This window comes from Mobula hypostoma, chromosome 12 (genome assembly GCF_963921235.1).
Source record: "Mobula hypostoma chromosome 12, sMobHyp1.1, whole genome shotgun sequence".
Classification (NCBI taxonomy): Eukaryota; Metazoa; Chordata; class Chondrichthyes; order Myliobatiformes; family Myliobatidae; genus Mobula; species Mobula hypostoma.
The window spans coordinates 32,167,284-32,190,667 of record NC_086108.1 but is presented as its reverse complement, the minus strand read 5'-3'; the positions used below and the strand labels follow the sequence as shown (position 1 = coordinate 32,190,667).

The following is a 23,384-nucleotide window of genomic DNA, read 5'->3' as shown; positions in this document are numbered from 1 at the left end:
TGATGTGTAGAGAAAGATGTGGTGAATGCTTAATTTTGACTGCAGCAAATTTTTTTTATGCTTCTTTATTATTCTTAAGGATGATGTAAAAGGTCTCACTGCATTTTTGAAAGAGAAGTAGGGTTTTTCCTAAAAGAAACAGATTACTCTAAAATATGAAAAGCAAGCATTAGTCTATGGAATGCCTGTTGATTTAATAAACTTTTCATAGAACCTTATCTTTGTCTTACTAAGATTGTCCATTATTGACAGCGTTTATGTTGTTACCTTGATATGACTGATGGTGCCTCCTGAGTCAAAGAAACTTACTTTTGTTCAATATTGCTCATCTTTAGTGGCCTATATGTATAGTTCCATTATTTAACTATTTTTCTTTGTTATAGAATATGCTGAATTCCTACATCGTAAAGGAGAGAAGTTCACTGATTTTGAAGAAGTGTGTCGTGAAATTGAAGTAGAAACAGACAGGGCAACTGGAACAAACAAAGGGATTTCATCAATACCCATTAACCTGAGAATCCACTCACCAAATGGTATGTAAAAGGTGAAATTGAACTTTACTTCCGTGTATCTTAAGATGACTATGAACTGATTCCATATGGCATTTTTGTGTAGAAAGCTGCTTTCAGGAGAGATCTTGCCATTTATAAATGGCAAACTGAAGTAACCACACTGGTGGGTGATTTGTCCAGGTTTACAAATGAATTTGGTTCCTAACTTAGTAGAAAAGGAAAATGAAATACTTCCAACTTGCATGAAATTGACAGATGATGTTTAAAACGCTGTAGAAAAAAGAAATGATGAAATTCTCTAGCTTTGAAGAACCTGATAAGATGTGCCAGTGTCCACTAAAAGAAGTGGCGTACACAAACTTCTTGGATTGCCAAATCCAACAAAACGCTATTCAATGCATGTAATATTCGAAGCATTTAATATGGAGAATACTTGAGAAATGTGTGTCAAAGGTAAAAAATGCACACTGCTTAAAAGCACCTACAGTGCCTATAAAAGTATTCATCCCCCTCCCCCCCCAGAGATTTTCATAATTTTATTGTTTTACAACATTGAATAACAGTGGATATAAGTTGGCTCATTTGACACTGATCAGCAGAAGAAGACTCTTTTGTGCCAAAGTGAAAACAGATCTCTACAAAGTAATCTAAATTAATTACAAATATAAAACACAAAATCATTGATTCACGTAAGGATTCTCTCTTCTTTAGTATGACACACCAAATCATCACTGGTGCAGCTAATTGGTTTTAGAAGTCACATAATTAGTTTTTGGAGACCTATGTGCCGTCAAGGTGTTTCAATTGTTTGTAGGAAAAATACACCTGAATCTGGAAAGTCCAAGTACTAGTGAGTCTGTGTCCTGGCAAAAACTACACCATGAGCACAAAAGAACACTCCAAGTAACTCGATGAAGAGGTTAATGAAAAGCACAAGTCAGGAATGGATACAAGAAGATTTCCAAGTCACCGAATATCCATTGGCTTACATTAGGTCAATTGTCAAGCAATGGAAAGAATATAGTACAGCTGTAAATCTTTCCAGAGCAGGCTATCCTCAAACACTGAGTGACCATGCAAGAAGGGAACTAGTGAGGGAGGGCACCAAGAGACACTATGATAACTGGAGGAGTTACAAGCTTCAGTGGCTGAGATGGGAGAGACTGTGCATACAACAACTGTTGCTCGGGTGCTTGATCAGTGGCAGCTTTATAGGGGAGTGGTAAAGAGGAAGAACTAACATGAAACCTTGGCTAGAGTTTGCCAGAAGGCATATGGGAAACTCTGAAGGCAGCTGGCAGAAGGTTCTATGGTCTGATGAAACCAAAATTGAGCTTTTTGGCCATCAGACTAAATGCTATGTTTGGCGTAAGCTGCATCATGCTGTGGGGATACTTCATTGCAGCAGGCCCTGGAAGGCTTATGAAGGTAGAGAGTAAAATGAATGCAGCAAAATACAGGGAATCCTGGAGGAAAACCTGCTGTAGACTGCAAGAAAACTGTGACTTGGGGGAAGATTTATTTTCTAGCAAGACAATGACCCGAAGTATAAAGCCAAAGGAATGGGTTAAAAGCAACAAAGTTAATGTCCTGGAGTAGTCAAGTCAAGAGTCCAGAACTCAATCCAATTGAGAATTTGTGGCTGGACTTGTAAAGCACTTTTCATTCATGATCCCCATGCAGTCTATGACAGCGCTTGATCAGTTTTGTATAGGGGAATGGGGAAAAATTGCAGTGTCTTGATGTGCAAAGCTGACAGAGACCTATCCACACAGACTCAAGGCTATAATTGCTGCCAAAGGTGCATCGACTGAGTACTGACTTGAAGGGGGTGAGTAATTATGCAATCAATTATTTTGTGTTAAATAATTGTAATAAATTTAGACCAACATACAGAAATTTGTTTTCACTTTGACACAAAAGAGTCTTTTCTGTTGATCAGTTTCAAAAAAGCCAAATTAAATCCACTGTGATTCATTGTTATAAAACAATAGAACATGAAAACTTCCAAGGGGGTGGTGAACACATTTTATAGACACTGTATCTTTGCATCATCCACACACTTGGCAACAAAGACAACAATGCTGTCATCCAGATCATTAACATGTAATGTGAGAAGTTGTCCTAACACCGACCCCTGCAGAACACCATTAGTCATCAACAGCCAACCAGAAAAGACCACCATTATTCCCAAATTTTATCCTACTACCTTCTATCCCCTGAGCTACATCTTTGAAGTACTCCAAAAGATTCATCAGACATGGCCTCCCTTATACAAAGCCATGCAGAATATTCCTGATCAGGCCTTGACTATCCAAGTGATGGTAGATCTTGTCTCCCAGAATACCCTCCAGTAACTTCCCTACAACAGCTGCAGGTAGTTGCATTATCTGTCCTTGCTACCTTTCTGAAACAAAAGTATGAATCTTTTTTTACAGGATGTACCTCATGGTTAGATAAATGTTTAATTCTGTTGTCATTCCTCTGGAAATACTTCAATTCTGCATGCTGCAAGTTTGACGCAAAGTGCCAGTAAGTGAGAGTCTCCCCACTCTTTTACATTCAGTGACATTCCCATCACTTAAGTGTCCTACCATCAACTTTCTTGGAGTTTGAATTGGCCATAAACTCAACTAGATCAACTATACAAATACTGTGTCAACAGAGTAGCTTAGAGGTTGGATATTCTGTGATGAGGTTACTCAAAGGTTTCAAAGTTTCAAAGATGCATTTAATGTGAGAGAAATGTATACCATATACATTCTGGAATGCTTTTTCATCGCATTTCCTAACATCCAAGCCCTTTGTCAACAAGGTATAAGTCAGGGTTGTTATAGAACATGCTTTATTTACAAAGATGAATGCTGTTATAACAGTAGTTGAGTTTGACACCCATGAAAAAGCAACAGCTTGATTTGTACCCCATCCACCATTCTAAATATTTATTCCCTCTGCCACTGGCACTTGGAGGCTGCAGTATGTACCAATGAATTGCAATTATTCATCTAGGCTATTTTGATACCACCTCTCAAACCTGAAACATCTACCACGGTGAAGGACAAAAGCAGCAGGTGCATAGGAACAACTACATATTCCCTTTCAAATCATATGCAGTCCTGTCTCAGAAAAGTATGACTCTTCGTCATTGTTGCTGCGGCTACACAGTAGAACTCCCGATCTAACATCAGTCTGGGAGAACCTTCACCACAAGAACTATAACAGTTCAAGGTGATGGTTCACCACCACCAAAACCTCAGGAACCAAAAATGATGGGCACTAAGTGCATACCTTGCCTTAGAAGCTGACAACCAAAAAAAAAGGAATAAATATGAAAGAACGAAGCTGATGTCAGCAGTTAAAATTGGTCTTATTTAATTTTTTTATGTTCTAATCATGACACTGAAATGGAGCTGGAAAATCTTTATCCTTCGGTTGCATTGATGAAAGCAGTAGTAGTTGTTTATCCTTCTGTTTTGTTTTTACAGTGCTAAACTTGACCTTGATTGACTTGCCTGGTATCACAAAAGTGCCAGTAGGAGATCAACCAGCAGATATTGAGTACCAGATCAGGGACATGATTATGCAATTCATCATACAAAAAAGGTGCCTTATTTTAGCCGTAACACCAGCTAACACAGATTTGGCTAATTCAGATGCACTTAAGTTAGCAAAAGATGTTGATCCTCAAGGTAAGGGATTCTTTTGCCATACTGCTTAACATTTAAAAAATCTTTGTTTTAGGCTTTTTTCCAAATTTGATACTGACAAAAGGATCATATCTTTTAGCACAAAACTCAGAGGGTATTGCAGGATGTGCTGTGGGCCCTACTAAGTACATATCTTTGTGTCAATCGGGTCTTTTTCATTTTACACATGTGACAAATGATTTTGTGGCACAATATTTGTGGAAGTTGGAGGATGGGAATGTGGTTTCGAGGAAGAAGAGGAAAATGTTATTCCAAAAGTAATTAGAACATTAACATCAAATTGTTGTCATTGAGAACTGACTCTGATATCCCTTACTATTTTAGTAGATACACCAGTCTCAGTGGCTTAGCTCTGAAGTTCAGGAAGACTATAAATCGAGCTTTTAAGTCTTTAAGGTGACTTGCCATCTGCAGAATGCCAGACTTGTGGAATACTGTGTAAATCTTCCCCCTCACTAGTTGTAGCCATGTAACTGATGTAGTCAATCTGCTATCCAGCGTTGGTTTTTGAATATAGTCTGGCACTGATGTTTTTGTGACAGCTTTTTGCCTTTTGGGTGAAATTGAAGATGCATGTTTTTGCATCACCTGAAAAGGCATTGACTAGAAGAACGAGAAACTTGAGGAAGGTAGATCCAATATATGGTCCACTGATTTGCAGACTTTATATTGGTGCTGCAGTATGTTTGATACTATGTCAAACCTGCCTGATGTCAAATGTTTAAAAAATTATTAAATACCATTTTCTCATAGTAGTATTTAGTGCTATTTTAAGTATTCGTACTGTATATCTGTAATTGAAACTTCCAGTTTCTCTGGAGCTTTATGGTTGGTTGATGATATTTAGCAGAACTTTATGTGACTACACCGATTAACTTCCTTCCATCACACATGCAGAAAATGGAACTAATCTGCTGTATGAAAACTGAAGTTTAATTAGCTTCTCATTTAACAATTTGTTTCTTCTGATCTAAACAGGTATGCGAACTATTGGTGTAATTACCAAGCTTGATCTAATGGATGAGGGTACAGATGCCAGGAATGTTTTGGAGAACAAACTGCTGCCTCTTCGCAGAGGTATTGCATATGAATAGGGCATTGTAGTTGATTAATTTTTAGAGTGCTGAATGTCTAAAACAATTGCGTTCAAAAGCAATTTTTCTTCAATAGTATGGTTGTTGAGATTATAATGTGGTTTGATTAAAGCAATTGAGCTTTGTCTGCCCTTGACAATATTTATGGTATATTGTGGTGATAGAGGGAGTCTAAAACATTAATTGTGGGTCTTCAGTCTCCTGTACTTCCTCCTTATAGCAGTAAAGTGAAGAGAGAGAGCATGCCCTGGATGGTGAGAGTTTTTAATGATGGATTCTGTCTTCTTGAGGATGTCCTCTTTGTCAGGGAGGGCTGTGCTGATGATGGAGCTGGCCGAATCTCAGTCTACTGAGCATTGGAGGCTCCATGGGATGTTTTAGGAGACAGTTATGTACATGGAGCATAGAAAAATAGAGGGCTATGCGATAAGGTAATTCTTGAAGTAGGTTACATGGTCGGCACAACGTCGCGGGCCGAAAGGCCTGTGAAGTGCTATAGATTTTCTATGTTCTGTATCAGGCTGTGATACAATCAGTCAGAATGCACCAGTCCAATGCCAGCTTGATGTTTACCAGAGATGGATTGTACACTGCTACCAGGATGACAGCAGACTAATTCGTCAGCAGATAGAATGGACGTCACATGAGTTCCAAATGTTCCAGGTCAGGGTAGAAGGAGCACCATATCCAGTCTGTGATCATGAGTTGATCATGAAGCATACACTGGCCCCACTTTCTTTATCTGATGCTGCCACCCAGTCCATGCAGTGGATGGTGAAGCCATAAGTCTGGGGCACTCTGTCTGGAATGCCGGAGGTGAGCCATGCCTCTGTGAAGCAGAATATACAGTAGTCCCTGAGGTCTCTCTGTTACTGCAGTCTTGCACTAAAATCTTCAATTTTATTTTTCAGAGACTACATTAGCTGGGAGGGCTGGTAGGGGGTGGGGGTGGAGTTCTTCGGCTCTATGTTTTACCTATAGCCCTCTCCAGCAGACACTTTTCCTGAGATAATAGAATTATTCCCCGAGACTCCAGCTGCTTCACCCGCTCCCTGGATGGTCTGCAGTCCTGAGTCTGTCAGGTCTGAAGATCGCTAGTTCTTTTAAATAACTTATAATAGTGTTAACAATGCATTCTCTGTTACTGCAGATTTGAGCTGCAGTAGTTGTAATACTTGATTCCCTTAGGAGCAGCACACAAAAAGTCACCACTCTTTGGCATGTTGCTAAGAAGTCGATCTGGAGCACTTTGGTACTGGCATTTACAGTAGGTGAACAAGGCTAAATAGTTTCAATTAGTTCCATTGTATAAATAGGCACACTGTGGATGAGACGAAGGCACATGACAGTAGCATGTAGGAAAATATGCCAGTTTTGGTCAGAACACAGCCCCAATGTTAACTTGTCATAACTAGCCTGACTCTTAAGTTGTGATAACTCACACCAAGCAGCTTTAAGTAAAAAAAAAGACAGTAATTTTTATAAAAATTCAACAGCTCAGTGAATTTAAGTCCCATGACAAAATTCTTCATTTTTAATGTAACATCAAGCATCTAAATTGTGTTCACCACCTCTTTTTTCAAATGGAACTACAGATGGTCGGTAAAGACTGACCTTACCACCAAGTACTTTAAAAAGAAGTAGAAGTCTTACATGTATAAAGCACCATTTAGGTCTCTTACAAATCATTCCAAAGCAGCTCACAGGCAATTAAATGCTAAACGCTTACTGATTTAACATGGCAGACAATTTGTGTACATGAAGCCCCCACAAATATTAATAGTTAAAATAGATGGTCTGTTTTTTGGTATGTTTAGAAATGTTGATTGTGGATAATTTTATATCTGAAGGATGAATATTAACCTTTACATATATGATAAAGAATCATTAACAATTTATATTTGTATTTTCGTGGCCGTTAGGATATATTGGTGTTGTCAACAGAAGCCAGAAGGATATTGAAGGAAAGAAGGACATTAAAGCGGCACTTGCAGCAGAAAGAAGTTTTTTCCTTTCTCATTCAGCATATAAACACATGGCAGAACGTATGGGAACTCCGTACCTTCAGAGGATCCTCAATGAGGTGAGAAGTAGTGGTTGGACTGCTATCGGTTTTTATTGTAATAGTTCATTTGTTTGCATAGATATTAGCTGTAAGTGTACTTTTCTGCCAAAATAATGCTGATGCAAAAATGTTTCTTTTTATTTTAATAATGAAATGAATTAATTACTGGTATAATGATTTGATAATAAATTCTACAAGAAATTTTGATTTCCACTCTCCCTCACTGATGAATCATGATGTGACTGATTAATCCTATCCAAGGTGAACAGATTCATTCTCCAAAATTGTAGATGTGTCCTTTTGAGAGCTGCCCACTGGTTAGGGTTGGTTTTACTTTATATGTCTTACAATCAGTTTTGAAGACCAGGAGTTCTCTTCAAAGCTGGTTCTAACTTTGGTGCCTTTAACATCTGCTTGATCCCTCTTTTTCTCTGTCCTTCATGTCTATGGCTGTTTTCTTTAGACTTATCTTCAGTAGTCTTTGAGAGTTAGGATACATTATTGTTGTCCAACTGAGTTTATGTCTGAGGATCATTGTTTCAGTGCTGGTGCTTTTGTCTTTGTCTTTTGCCCCTCCCTGTAGAGTGAAGGGATTTTAAAGAAGTATTATGGGTGGTAGCTGACTGGGTTCTTCTGGCGATACTGGGAAAGTCACCCAAGTTTCACATCAATACTTAAGAGTAAAGATGATAGAGCTAAATATCTTTAATCAGTCTGATAATCACTTATGGTGCGTGCACAATCATTAACATATTGCAGGCCAATGTGAAATTCAGTAACTGAGGACCTCCATTTATTCAGTATTTTTATCATTTCCATAGATCATAGTCAGAAAAGACATGCTGAATTTGTTTCTCAGAAGATGTGTGCTATGTCTCATCATAGATGCTCACTTTGGGGGAAAATAGCCCCAGTATAAGTAAAGGAATTGCTCCTGAATCAGTCTTGATAGTGAATTGTGATGTATTGTGTGCAAATCATCTTGATACTGGGGTAAAACTCTAGCCTTGGGCTATCCTACAAAAAGATGTGTAACAGAGTTCTTGGGTCACTCTTGGTATGTTCAAGCAGGGCACAATGATTAAGGTATTAGAGGTCAGTAAGAGATGTCCTGGAAACTCAGATCTTGACTGTTGGCATCAAATATTAAAGATCCTTGTGTCCAATTTTCAATCGATTCCAGAAAGAACACCATTGTATAAGACTGGGATAATAATAAATGGAACACAAGGTTGAAACAATAATATTTCCTTTTGGGTGATGAATAGGTCTGGCTGTGAGTCAGTGTGAGAAATGCTGGAAGTGATCTGGTCATGCAGAAGCTTCAGTTCATGTATGCATTTTGTAGGGTTGTCCAATACGGCCAGCGCCTTTCACAAAGCTTTGTCATTTATGGACTCTGGACTTTTATCAAGTCCCTGAAACTCATGTAGAGTTTCTGATGTTATTTCCAACATTGTTCTTGGATCTACTAGACATTGAACGTGACTTCTCCTGTGTGCTTTCTGAATCAACACTGATATTCCAGCTTTATTTGTTCAGCAGCATGAAGGTGATTGGGTCAGAAGAGTACCAGTGAATTTTGTTTCCTTGGTTCTCTGGGGAGGCAATACCTTTATAATTTCCGCACAATGGTTTATTTTACTTAAAAGTAGTTTTCTTCTTAGGCAGTCCCCTGAGCTCGAGGATAGCTTGCTTCCACTCTAGATCTCTGAGATTGAAGGAGGCTGAAGAGCCATTGGAAGTGGTGATGTACAGGGCAGGTAGGAGGTTGTTTGGAATATTGTGTGCTCCTTTTGTCGTTTGTGTGTATCCTCTATATGCTTATGTCTCAAAGATCTGAGGTGCTTAGTGCGTTACCGAATGAGCATTTTGAAAATTCACAGACGAGAGATTTCTGTTTGAGGATACTTAATCTTTCTTCAAGGAAACTTCAAGAACTTGTATGTTTTCTATTTGCTAGTATTAAAACTGTCTTATGCCCTATCTTTCCATTACCTGTGTGTGACATTTGAGATCTGCTTCAAATCCAGGTTGCCAATTTCTTTTGTTGATGTGATGTATCTTACCATGTTCAGTGAGCTCTTTGCTAGTTGAGTAGATGTTGCAATTCAGCATTATTTTCATCTGTTTTTATCAACCTGACTTTGTAGCAAATTGTGAACCATTGGGTCTTGGAGCGGGGACTTGATGTTAAATTTCCTTTAATGGTAATTTAGAAACCTTTGATGTTTCTGATATGAATGTTTATGATATATCTGATTTTCCTTTTAATATTTAGCATTAACCTACCTGTAATTTCCAAAAGTATATGCAGCATTTGTTTTTGTCGTTTTATTTTAGATTTCTGGAATTTTCTACATTTTGCATTGAATTCTCATTTCACTCAGACTTGTTAAAAATATTGTCGGCTATTATCTGATTAATTTGGCCTGAATGTTCCAGAAAGATGAAAAGTGTATTTTAAATCATTATGTGATTTCATTATCAGTTTCATTATCATTATCAGTGTTTAATTTTGTGACCACGTTAAACAATTATATATTTGCTTAACCTTTTCATCTTCAATTTCATTATCGTGAATTTCATGGTTGTTCTAAAATTCCAATGGAAGAGCAATAAATTTATTGCCTTTCCACTTCATTTATGTCTGTTATAATTTGTTCATGTTTAATAGGGTTGATTTTCTTTTTAATGTTATACCATTCACATTTTTTTTTAACAGCAACTGACAAACCACATTCGGAAGACTCTTCCAGTGCTGCGAGAAAAGCTTCAGAGACAGTTAACAAATTTAGAAAAGGAGGTAGAAGAGTTTAAAAACTCCCAGTGTGATGACCCTGCCTTGAGAACCAAAGCTCTGTTGCTGTACGTTACTTGCATACCCTTAATTTTTTGTGAAACTGCTTTGTTTGAAGAATGAAGTGGTTTCTCTGGATACATTTTGTCAAATATTTTGCGTAACACACATGAAATGCTGTAGGAAATCAGCAGGTCAAACAGCATCCATAGAGGGAAATAAGTAGTTGATATTTCAGGCTGAGACCCTTCATCAGTACTGGAAAGGAAGAGGGAGGAAGCCAGAATAAGAAGGTGGGGTGGGGTGGGGAAGGAGTACAAGCTGGAAGGTGATATGTGAAGTCAGGTGAGGGGGAAGGTGGGGGAGGAGGAAGAAGTGAAAAGCATGGAGGTGATAGGGCTGAATAAGATGAGAATGGACCATGGGAGGAAGGGAAGGAGAGGGGCATCCGAGGGGGACTGATAGGCAGTTGAAGGAAAGAGAAAGGGGTAGGAGGGGAGCCAGAATGAAAAATGAAAAAAGAGAGATTGGTGACAAGGGGAGAAATTACCAGAAGTTAGAGAAATCTATATTCATACCATCACTTTGAAGGCTACCTGGGTGCAATATGAAGTGTTGCTCCTCTAACTTGAGAGTGGCCTCATCGTGGCAGTAGAGGAGGTCATGGACTGAGATGTTGGATTGGAATTGGGGAGCGGAAATGAAACTGGGAAATCCTGTCTGTTGTGGACGGAGTGAAGGTGCTCGACAAAGTAGTCCCCCAGTCTACTACATTGGGTCTCACCAATGTTGTGGAGTCTGAACCGGGAAAATCAGATACATTAGATGACCCTGACAGACTTGCGAGTGAAATGTGGTCTCACTTGGAAGGACTGTTTGGATCTCTTAATGATTGTGATGGAGGAGGTGACTGGGCAGTTGCTGCATTTGTGCCACTTGCAAAGGTAAGTGGCAGGAAGGAGATCAGTGGGGAGGGACGAATGGACAAGGGAGTTTTGGAGAGAGCGGTCCCTGCCAAAAGTGGGAGGACATAAAGATGTGTTTGTTGGTAGAATGATGTGCTGGGTACAGAAGCTTGAGGGGTGGAAGGTAAGGACAAGAGGAACTTTATCCCTGTTGTGGCACTGGGAAGATGGGGTGAGGGCAGATGATCAGGAAATGGAGGAAATGTGGTTGAGGGCAGCATCAATGGTAGAGAAAGGAAAACCATCTCAGATATTCTAGAAAAGAAAGTGTCATTCTGAGAATAGATGCGGTAGAGATGGTTGCACTGAGCGTGACCTGCTGATTTCCTCCAGTATTTTGTGTATTACTCTGGTTTTCCAGCATTTGGAAAATCCCTAGCGTCGCTAAAGTATTTGTTTCATCTTAGTTGAATCTGTACTCTTTCAAAACAGTGTATTTTAAAAGAGAGATTGATTTGTTCTTGAAAATAATAAAGAACAAATTTACAATTGTAGACAAATTTCAATGTAAATTAAATAACGTCCCAATATTGCTTATATTTGTGTAGAAGCTCTTGGGAGGTTTGTCTAAATCTGTGGTAGGTTTGGTTGGGCTTTTTTTATGGTTGGCTTCAAGAACTGCATGATGTAGTCAAAGAAGGGGTAGCAGAGGAAAACCTTCACTTCTGTGAATCTATTTGTCCACCTGCTTAGATCAGAGCAAATTCATTTTCTTGCTGTTGCTCATTATCCCTTGATATCCTTACATAAGAGATTTGTCAATGTCATTTTTAAGTATTTCCATTTGTTCACTGCTCAAAGACAGTTTGGTGGAAAAACTCCATGTTTCTTCAGCCATTCAATGGAAATTTATTTCTGGATTTAATCCTGAAATAATACAGCCGTTAAAAATGCACCGTTGTTCTTGGTGGACCAATCTTTGCGTCTTGCATAGAATTCTTTTCATGATTTTTTCTCCCCCCTTTAATCTGTGTCCTTTGGTCACCAATCCTTTTGACAGTGGAAATTGTTTCTTTATACGAGCATGCGCATAACTCACACACACATGCTTAGATGCTTCTCAATTGTCAACCTTCACATTCTTCTTGATGCCCCAGGCTTAAGTCTCCTGTGGATAAGCCTTTGTTTTTCTTCTCCATACTTCTGTTGGCATCAATATTATTGCTGCTGCTGCTTCAACATGCAGCAACCTCAATGACCATATAATACTTGCCCGGTGAGCTTTACACCAAGCGTGACTCATGGGAGTTAATTGACAGCATAGCTTTGAATCAGTGGTGTTATGTCAGATTCCAAGTAACAAATACTTAGATTTTATTGATTTAAAAAAAAATTGTGTTCAACAAATAATCATATAATGGGATTTTTTTAAATGAAACCAATGAATCAAATGAGCAGCTGGTGTACATCACAAGTCCTGGTTATGCCCACTGACTCCAGGAAAACAATCTCTGAAAAGTATTGATAATGGCTGGGAAGAACCATGATTGCCCATGTCATACGACATGGCATATAACAAACGAGCGATGAATCAAATTGTTGGAGATTCAGAAAAGTCATTGTGTTGAATTTGATTTGAAAGTGAAATGGAAGTGTGTTTTAGAGTACAGCTCCTCAGACTTAGAAATGGAGCTTGATATTTTGTTGTCATACCAAAGTAATTGAGAAAATAAGTCAAAAACTTAATTGATGCCTTCTGCATTATAGCCTGTGAAACAAAAAGAAAACTAATGAAAGTTGTATGGTTGAACTGATTGCTTGGTAGTAAAATCAAGTTCTCTATATTCAGATTTTTTAAAATACAGTAACAGAATAAAAGCAATTTGTAAAGGATCAATTTTTCAAATCTAATATTTAACAACCATTCATGTTGTCCAGCTTTTGAACAATGTGCCAGAATGTGTGTCTATTGTTACGAAGTAAAAATTATTTTCACTGCTAACCTGTTTTGAATGCTTTCTCAGAAGTTTTATTATTGTCTTAAGGCTACAGAAGTGTGTATAATTAAGTTGGTACATAGATAGGCAAGATGTTTTCTTTTTATTAGCTGGGGTAATGTGGAGGAGTGATAAAAGAAAATGATGGGGCATGTCATAAACTCATTGGTAATCGTTTTCTCCCTGTTTTGCAACCAGGATGTTAAAGCAGTTCTCTGTGGATTTTGACAAGAAAATTGAAGGATCAGGCAATCATGTGGATACTGCAGAATTATCAGGCGGTGCAAGAATCAACAAAATATTCCATGAGCGATTTCCGTTTGAACTGGTGAAGGTATAAGTTTTGAAAAATCTCATTCTATTTATTTTATTCACCAAAATTATCTGAAATGTAAATCATTTAAGTAATCAGTGGGGTTTTGGTCCTTCAGCCCCATAATATTGAAATCTTCCAAACCTCTTAGAACTGTACAGATATACAGCATTGAATACAGATATTAAAGTCTCTGCTGGCTGTTAGCTAGAAGTAAAAAAAAAACTATCTCACAACAGTACACTGTGTGAAAGCATCAGTACTTACTAATTATTCTTTGACAGAACTAATATTCTCTACTTCGGCTATTCCAGACCCCAGAAATCCCTCCATACAAAGAAATGTTCTCAAAAATTTGATAAATTGTAAACATGTTGTGAAGAGTGGAATGTTAACTGGAACAAATGCATTTAAAATATATTTGATTACAAACTTGAAATCGTTAGCAAATATTTGTATTGCAGAAATTATTCATCTTGTACTAGTAGGAATAGACCACAAGAAACCCAAGTATGGGATAATAGAGTTCTTAATGAAAGTGTGCCTTATCAATATTTTAAATGATTTTACTGTTAAAAAGAGCACAATAAACAATATTTGCTTATAACCGCAATAGTCATTCGCAGCTCAAAGGCTCAAGAAGCTCAAATCAGTTATGTTGTGCTTCTCTATCGGCATAATTCTAAAACATAGGTTCTATAGATCAATAAATTAAGATTGTTGTGTGAATTAATTAAATTGGATGCTTTAAACAAATTTCCTGCTGTAATAAACAAAAACTGAAAATGCACAGCAGGTTGTATAATATCTGATCTGAAACAAAGTTTACTGTTGCAAATTGCCAGCATCTGCAGAATCTCTTTATGTTTAGCTCTTCTCACAATGTGGATTAAAAAGTAGAAAGGATGGAGAAATGGAAATGTTAAGTGACAGAGGGTAAAGTACAAGGTTAATGAAGGGCATATTTCACCTTTTATCACCCTTTTTTGTTATTTAATCTCTCATACTTTCTACCCTTTCACAAATTTGTTTTCACTTTGCCAGCATGCCACTGTTACCATCTATTCTGCATCTTAAAATATGTTTATATTATATCCAAGTTCTGATGAATTGTCACTACAGATACTCTGACCTGCTGAGCATTTCCAACATTTTCTGCTTTATATCAGGACTGTTCTAAGACCTGACAATTGCTGAGGAAATTAACCTTTTTATAATTATAATTTTGCATGATCAGTTAAAGAACAAGATCAGCAGAAGTTCTGCTTTCAAAAGCTTGAAAGAGTGTTTGTTTCAAATGGTTAAAGTGGGCAATATGTGTTGGCCATCCAGCAATCGGTGATGCCATCAAATAGGTTGAGCAGCCTAATCATATTCAAGGATATGCACACATGAAAGAATACAGCAAACTAATTTGGGAAAGTACAATCTTTAACTAGCCTTTTTTTAAAAAAAAATAGAAAATTAAATAAAGATGGAACAAGTGTATAGGATTAATATTTCAGATGCAATATCATTAAACAAAAGCTACAACATCAGGCTTTCTTAAATGTGTAGTTCCATCATGCATTAATGTCACAGTGTCTTCTGGTATGAGGACAAAAATGTTCTTTTTTTTAATTTTCGTAGATGGATTTTGACGATAAGGATCTACGACGAGAAATTAGTTTTGCTATTAAGAATATCCATGGTATCAGGCAAGTTTTTAAAGAGTGATCTTGATCTTTCAATTTAACTTGTAATACAGAAGCAAGTGAAAGTTGATACTTACAACAGAGATGTCTTTTGGATGGTTACTGTTGTTTTCTAAATAATACTTTGAGTCTGTAAAATAGAAAAAACAATTATGCAGTATTAGTGCAATAAATTAACTATCTCTATTTGTTTCCCTTCAAAATTAAAAAAAAATATCATTGGGATATAAGAGCCAGATAATATTTATCAAATACTTTGTTATATTGTGTGCTATTATTTTACATTGTTAATGTACATAATTACGCTGTCCCTATTGAACCCTTACATAATCTTAAAATCTCTATCAGGTTAATTCTAAGTTTTTTTTCCCTCATAAGTGAGATCCTCTTAATTTTTCTTGATAGGTGTAAGCTTGGAGTTTTTATATCCCTCCAGTAATTCTTTTTAGCTTATTCTCTATTCCTCATTCTTTTTTTTCTGATGGCGTGATCAGATTTGTTCATGGTCCTCCAAGTGGGATCTAAGCATTGTTCAGCGTGTTAGGCATGCTTGCAACACATACAAAATACTGGAGAAACTCAGGCCAAGACTGATGAGGGGTTTCAGCCCAAAATGTTGAATATACTCTTTTTCCGTAGATGCTGCCTGGCCTGCTGAGTTTCTGCAGTGTTTTGTCTGTGTTGCTTGGATTTCCAGCATCTGTAGATTTTCTCTTGTATGTGATTAGGCATGCTTGCTTTTCTTTTCAGTCCTATGTCTAGATGAAAGAAACCCTTGGTCTTGATTGCTTGTTGGTCCTATTCAAGCACATTGCTACTTTTTGTATATTTGTCCCTCAAGATTCAGCTCGCCTTCTTTTTGATACTTATTAGCCGGTTGAGTGGTGTTGCACTCAGTGTCAGTAAGACTGATTGTGGACTTCAGAAAGGGTAAGATGAGGGAACACACACCAGTACTTATAGGAGGATCAGAGGTGGAAGGGGTGAGCAGTTTCAAGTTGCTGGGTATCAATATCTTTGAGGATCTATTCTAGACCAAACATATCAATATAGTTACAAAGAGGGCACAACAGCGGATATTTTTCATTAGAAGTTTGAGGAGATTTGGTAGGTCACCAAAGACACTTGCAGTTTTCTACAGATGTACTGTGGAGAGCATTCTAACTGGCTGCATCACTATGTGGGGGGGGGGGTCTTTGGGGGCTGACTGATGAACAGGATTGAAAAAAGCTGCAGAAAAATGTGAACTCAGCTCCATCATGGGCATGCATGCAGGATGTCTTTAAGCAGCAATGTCTCAAAAGGGTAGCACCCATCGTTAAGGACCCCCATCACCCAGGACATGCCCCCTACTCATTGTGTCATCGTGAAGAAGGTACGGGAGCCTGAAGGCACACTCTCAGCGATTCAGGAGCAGCTTCTTCCCCTCTGCCATTAGACTTTTGAATGGACGTTGAACCCATGAACACTACCTCATTACTTTTTTCACACTACTTGTTTAATTTAATGATTATATATATTTTTATTTTTAATTTATTTCAGTTTTATTATTATGTATTGCATTGTACTGTTACCATGAAAACAACAAATTTTACGGCATATACTGGTGATCTTAAACCTGATTCTGACTCTACTTATTTTCCATGGTTTTTACAGTTATCTTACCAAAATGAACCATTTCTCTTATCTTTGTATACGTTCTTTTGTCAGTTATATGTAAGGTATTATAGCACAAATTTGAAATTGAGATCTATTTCAAATTTTCTGAATAACACGAAATATTTCTGTTCCTATGTCTGCATGTCAGTTTAATTAAACAGTTAATACACTTATTCTAATTAAGGATTCAGTTGAGTTTTACAAAGGGAATGTGATCTTTGTTTTTGAACTTCGGTTTACTGACTGCCTAAAACTGTTATGAAATAGCCAGCAGTAGAAACTTGTAGTAAACAAAAAGAATAATTGGTCAGCCTGAACTTTGTAATCAACATTGGGTGGGGGGGGGGGGACACTTGATGTTGACTTTGAAGTGGGCTGCCAGAAAGATTAAGTGATCCTGATGATAGGAATCTCCTTTGTTGATACCCATTGCTGTTAGAGGCATTTCTAGGAATTCCTGGTGCCCAGTATCTGAGATCAAGCAAACTGAGCTGCCAAACAGATTGAAAATAACAGAAGTGAATTGGCAAATTTTTGAATATAAGCTAAACATTCGATAGAGCATGAATTGCAGATTGGTAGTTGTGTATAAGATCAGGGTAGAAGCCATAATATAAAATGTTAATAAACAAATTAACATTAACATAAATGAACAGTACATACTGTATATTTAAATACAGTATGAAATATTATTCTGAGAATTGCATCCATATCCATTAAACTATTTGTTCTACAACAGAGTTTGCTTATCAATAATTATCTTTCAAAACACTATAATAACTCACTATCAAATTAAGTGCAGTGTTTTCAAGATATTTTACAGCAAGAATAATTCATGCATGTATTATTTCTGGCCCTAATTTTCCTTGAAAACTCTGGAGTGTCTTGCAAAATTATGTAGTCTTTGGAGAAGAAAGGAATTCCAAACAACAACATAAATGTTTGTGTTTAAATATGCATACATGTGTTTCTGGCAGTTTCATTTATAATTATGACATTTTTTGGTAGTTCTGCTGTAATTTCAGCTGAAAGGGCAGTAAATCAGGCCTTGGTCCATTCATGCAATGCTTTGTTTGCTTGTGATCAAAGTAATTTGGTAAAAAGCTAAGTCCTCAAACCAAGTGTTCCTACAGTAACCACTGATTAGTTGGCTGTATTTATGTTGTGGGAGAAATCTGTGTTTGCAGAAAGACATCCAGGTTAATTTACTGGCTTAACTGCATACAGGATATTTTAACGTATAATCATTTTTGCTTTTAAGATTACTACATGAATTACTTTCCAGGTTTGCATAATAGTTTACAATGCATAATTTTAATCCTGGAACTTTAGACTGGAAAGTACACTTTTATCTACTGCAGTAGGTTTCATGTGTATATTTGAATTAAATTGTGTAAATTTATATTATGTATCTAGGCAAACACAAAATGGAGGAAATCAGTGGCACAGGCAGAATCTTTGGAGGGAATTGGGCAGTCAATGTTTCAGATCAAGACTTTGCATCTGGACTGAAGGGTCTTGACCCAAAAAGACAACTATCCATTTCCCTGAATGGAAAATGCATGAAGTTCCGCTAGTATTTTGTGTGTCGCTCCATTTTCCAGAATCTACAGTCTCTTGAGTCTCAAGAAAAACACAGTCTTTAGTTTTGTTACACTGCCAGCCAATACTGAAATCTTTAAAGACAGATTTGTAATCTGCAGCAACACACACAAAATGCTGGAGGAACTCAGCAGGCCAGGCAGCATCTATGGAAAAGAGAACAGTTGATGTTTCAGGTCGAGACCCTTCATCGGGACTGGAAAAAAAAAGATGAGGAGTCAGTGTAAGAAAGTGGGGGAGGGGAGGAAGAACCACAAGGTCATAGATGAAACTGGGAGAAGTGAAGTGTGTGTGTGGCCTCCGTCGGTCGTGGTTGACCATGGGAACTGCGCCTCTGGTAGTCACTGGTTTGTCGAGTAGCATCGACTATGGCTATTGAGGCCGATCCTGGAACGGCAGGCTCTGCATGTGTAGGGCGTCGTGGAATTATTGTCCGCTGTCGGCTGTGCTCTCTGTTTAGCTCTCCTCTCCTCAAACTGACTCAGGATCACTCTTTCACCTTGCTCTAGGTGTTGCTGAAGAGTACCTCACCATTTTGTTACAGTCATCTGCTGTATCCTCCCAGCACTCTGTGTTGATTTTTAAGGCTTTCATGTCACGCTTGCAGAGCTCCTTGAAGCGAAGCTGGGGTCTACCAACGTTCTTCTTGCCTGTTGCTAGTTCTCCATAGAGGATGTCCTTTGGCAGTCTACCATCCTTCATACGACGGATGTAGCCCAGCCAGCGTGTCTGTGTTGTCTTAAAAACGTGAACATTGTGGGAAGTCCAGTGCGGGAGAGGACCCTCAGAGTTTGGGTCTTTGTCTCTCCTGGTGATGCCGAGGATGTGGCGAAGGCTGTGTAGGTGAAAACTATTGAGTTTCCTCTCCTGTTTGGAGTGGATGGTCCAAGTCTCGCTACCATACAGAAGGGTGCTGATAACGCATGCTTTGTACATGGCAGTCTTGGTCTTTGTAGCGAGGTTCGGATTCTCCCAGACCCGCGAGGAGAGTTGAGCAAGGATCGATGCTGCTTTGCCGATATGCCTATTGATTTCAGCGTCGAGGGAGAGAGTGTCACTAATACGTGACATGCTCTTTGCTCTTTGCCGATGACGCTGCTATAATCTCACACACCAAACAGCAACTACAAGCTCTCATGGACAGCTTCTCTAAGGCATGCAAGAACTCCAGGCATACCATCAGCCTAAAGAAAACAAATGTCCTTGCCCAGAACGTAGTGGAGACACCAGTCATTACCATCGACAATTACAATCTAGAAGTGGTCCATGAGTTCACATACTTGGGGTTGACCATTAGCAACAGTCTCTCCCTCAATGAAGTGAAGTAAAAAGCTGGGAAGTTGGCGAAAGAGATACAGGGCTGGAGGAGGGGAAATCTGATAGGAGAGGACAGGAGGCCATGGAAGAAAGAAAAAAGTTAGGAGCACCAGAGGGAGGTAATAGGCAGGTAAGGTGAAGGAGGAAAATGATAATGGTGAAGAAGAGGTGGGGGTCATTACTGGAAGTTCAAGAAATCGATATTCATGCCATCAGGTTGGAGGTTACCCAGACAAAATATAAAATGTTGCTCCTCCAACCTGAGTGTGGGCTCATTGCGACAGAAGAGGAGGCCATAGACTGGCATATCGGAATGCGAAGTGGAATTAAAATGGGTGGCCACTGGAAGATCCTGCTTTTTCTGGTGGACAGAAAGTAGGTGCTGGGCGAAGTGGTCTCCGAATCTGCATCAGGACTTGCCAATATACAGGAGGCCACACTGGGAGCACCAGACACAGTAGATGGCCCCAACGGACTCGTAGGTGAAGCGTCGCCTCACTTGGAAGGACCGTTGGGGTCCTGAATGTTAGTGAGGGAGGAGGTGTAGGGGCAGATGTAGCACTTGTTCTGCTTGCAAGAATAAGTGCCAGGAGGAAGATCAGTGGGGAGGGATGAATGGACAAGGGAGTTCCATAGGGAGCGATCCCTGTAGAAAGCAGAAAGTGGGAGGAGGGAGAGATGTGCTTGGTGGTGGGATTCCGCTGGAGATGGTTTGAGTTACAGAGAATTATGTGCTGGCCGTGGAGACTGGCAGGGTGGTGGGTGAGGACATGAGGAACCCTATCTCTGGTGGGGTGGTGGGAGGATGGGGTGACACAAAGATAAATGCCAGGAGGGAAATCTGCAGACTTATTCTCAGTGGTAATTAATCTTGCTCCATTTTTTCCCAAATGCGACAATATTTGCAGTAAAAACAGAGGTATTCTCTGTGTGATGGGTGGATTGTTTGCTTACAGTTAGGAAAGTATATGAATACTTTCAGTAAAAATAAATTATTCAGTTTGATGCCATTACATTTTATGTTTTAATCTAATTTTATCTGAGTTTGCCTGTTTGAATGTTCGGTTTTCTTCTTTATAAAACAATGTAAAAAGAAATTCCACTTTTGCATGCAAAATATATTTGTGTGAAAAATGCTGGAAGTTGCTGTGCATGTGTTAAGTGATACATGTACAAAGACTTTCTGAGTGCAGTCAGTATCAAGAATGATGTTTTGTCTTGCCTTTAATGTCCTCAGACCAGGTTTGTTTACCCCTGATATGGCCTTTGAAGCTGTTGTGAAGAAACAGATTGTGAAATTCAAGGAACCTTGCCTGAAGTGCGTTGATTTGGTTATCCAAGAATTAATACATACAATTAGACAGTGCAGCCATAAGGTAAATAATACTTTTACTTGTTGGCAGTGATAAAAATAATAACATTCATTGAAATAATTATTCTCATTAGTGCAGTAATTTAAATTAAGAGTGTGCAAGGAACTTGGCAGATGCCCTTTATTTGCACTTCCTCTGAAAATAAATGCTTTTTCTTAAAGTGCAAAATAATGTATAATTAATAGTATATTTCCAAGTGACATAGCTTTGCATTCAACTTACTTTGCTTCACAGTTTTTAGATTTTCCCCCTATGCCTTGTGTCATCATAATGTCATGTGCGTTATTTGCATTGAAGCATTCAGTTAAATTTTACATCTTTGCATTTACTTATATATGGTGAGTATAAGAGGAGAGAGTGAGCAGTTTCAAGTTCCTGGGTGTCAAGATTTCTGAGAATCTAACCTGGTCCCAACATATTGATGTAGCTATAAAGAAGGCAAGACAGCGACTTTACTTCGTTAGGCGTTTGAAGAGACTTGGTATGCCAACAAAAACATTCAAAAGCTTCTATAGATGTACTATGGACAGCATTCTGATAGGCTGCATCACTGTCTGGTATTGGGGGGGGGGCGCTACTGCACAGGACTGAGGGAAAAAAAAAAGCAGCTGCAGAGGGTCGTAAATTTAGTTGGCTCCAGCTTGGGTACTAGCCTACAAAGTACCCAGGACATCTTCAAGGAGCGGTGTCTCAGAAAGGCAGCATCCATTATTAAGGACCCCAGCATCCAGGGCATGCCCTTTTCTCACTGTTACCATCTGGTAGGAGGTACAGAACCCTGAAGGCACACACTCAGCAATTCAGGAACAGCTTCTTCTCCTCTGCCATCTGATTCCTAAATGAAGATTGAACTCATAAATACTACCTTACTTCTTAAATATATATAATTTCTGCTTTTGTGTGATTTTTAATTTATTCAATATACATATACTGTGATTGATTTACTTATTTATTTTTGTTTTTTCTTTTATATTATGTATTGCATTGAACTGCTGCTGCTAAGTTAACAAATTTCATAACACATGCCAGTGATAATAAACCTGATTCTGATTCTGCAGTTAGTAACATGTTGAGCCAGTAGCAGAATTTATTGTTTTGTGTCGAAATTCTGAGGATGAATTTGTCACAATTGCCTACATCAAGCTTGCTTTGTGTAAATAGTTTTATGATTTGTGTGGAAAAAAATGAAATAAATTCAAATACTGTTTGTTTTTCTCATTCTGAATGAGAAGAGATTGTGTTTTTAGAGTGGGTATATGTTGTGTATTTGATATTTCAATAATATTTGAGTATCGTATATATTTTTTGACTGTATTGTTTGTTTAATTATGGGTTATATATAAAAATACATAACGTCATCACGATACCATGTGATACATGCATGCCTTGCTCAAAGTAAAGATGTAGTTACACCTGCATTTCAGACTCCATATCTTTCTTTGAATTAATTTAATGTTTAGAAGTTACAAAACATAACATTGGCAACGAGGTAGTTTTAAAATGCACCCAAGGTGGCTACCGACCTTTTGAAATGAAGAGAGTCATTCAGACTTCAAAAGAATGCAACGAGAGCATTGATGAGTAAAAAGAACAGCTAGCATGTGCACAGGTGGTCTTCAGAAGAGAACGCACAATCAAGTTCTTTTTTAAAGACAGAAAATGGAAGAATTTATGGGTTCAAAAATAGATAGATAGATATACTTCTTTAATCCCGAGGGAAATTTGGTTTCGTTACAGCCGCACCCACCAAGAATAGAGCGTAAATATAGCAATACAAAAAACCCCAACAATCAAACACCAAAATGCAAACTATGCCAGATGGAAAATAAGTCCAGAACCCGTCTATTGGCTCAGTGTGTCTGACCCTCCACGGGAGGAGCTGCACGTTCGATGCCGATAGGCAGGAACGCCCTCCCGTGCTGCCAAGTGTTGTATCATGGTGGAATGTGGCCGAAGTCCAACAGTAAAAAGTTCAATATCCAGTCTGCAAACACGTTCCTCGATCGTAATATACCCCGATTGCACCATCCGTTAGCCAGAACAGTAAGCACCTAACTCCTTTACGCTTACCGCTCTCAATGCACTTCCGGAGCGAGTACCTGGTGATAATCATTAAAAAAAATCAGAAAAGGCTGGATACATCAGAAATATTGATAAATTTGATTACCATATGGGTAATTGGCTCACATATACTGAGTTATTGGAACAGTATTTTGAAGCAGATGAAATAACCAATGAGAAGTGAATGCCAATTTTGCTGAGTTCATTAGCTTTTAAAGCATACAGTTTGCTTCAAAGTTTGACTGCTCTAACCAAACCATCAGAAATTAGCTTTGCTACTCTTGT

The 23,384-nt window shown here is 38.3% G+C and overlaps 1 protein-coding gene across 2 annotated transcripts in view; it reads left to right on the top strand.

Annotated features, from left to right (window-relative positions):
* dnm3a (dynamin 3a) overlaps positions 1-23,384 on the top strand; it is a 245,604-nt gene that overhangs the window by 59,173 nt on the left and 163,047 nt on the right. For both annotated transcript variants that reach the window (XM_063063782.1, XM_063063783.1), the window contains exons 3-10: positions 384-533; positions 3,998-4,201; positions 5,198-5,296; positions 7,236-7,396; positions 10,104-10,246; positions 13,279-13,414; positions 15,023-15,090; positions 20,903-21,041. In XM_063063782.1, coding sequence (XP_062919852.1) covers positions 384-533; positions 3,998-4,201; positions 5,198-5,296; positions 7,236-7,396; positions 10,104-10,246; positions 13,279-13,414; positions 15,023-15,090; positions 20,903-21,041 — 1,100 coding nt within the window. The remainder of the gene's footprint in view (positions 1-383; positions 534-3,997; positions 4,202-5,197; positions 5,297-7,235; positions 7,397-10,103; positions 10,247-13,278; positions 13,415-15,022; positions 15,091-20,902; positions 21,042-23,384) is intronic.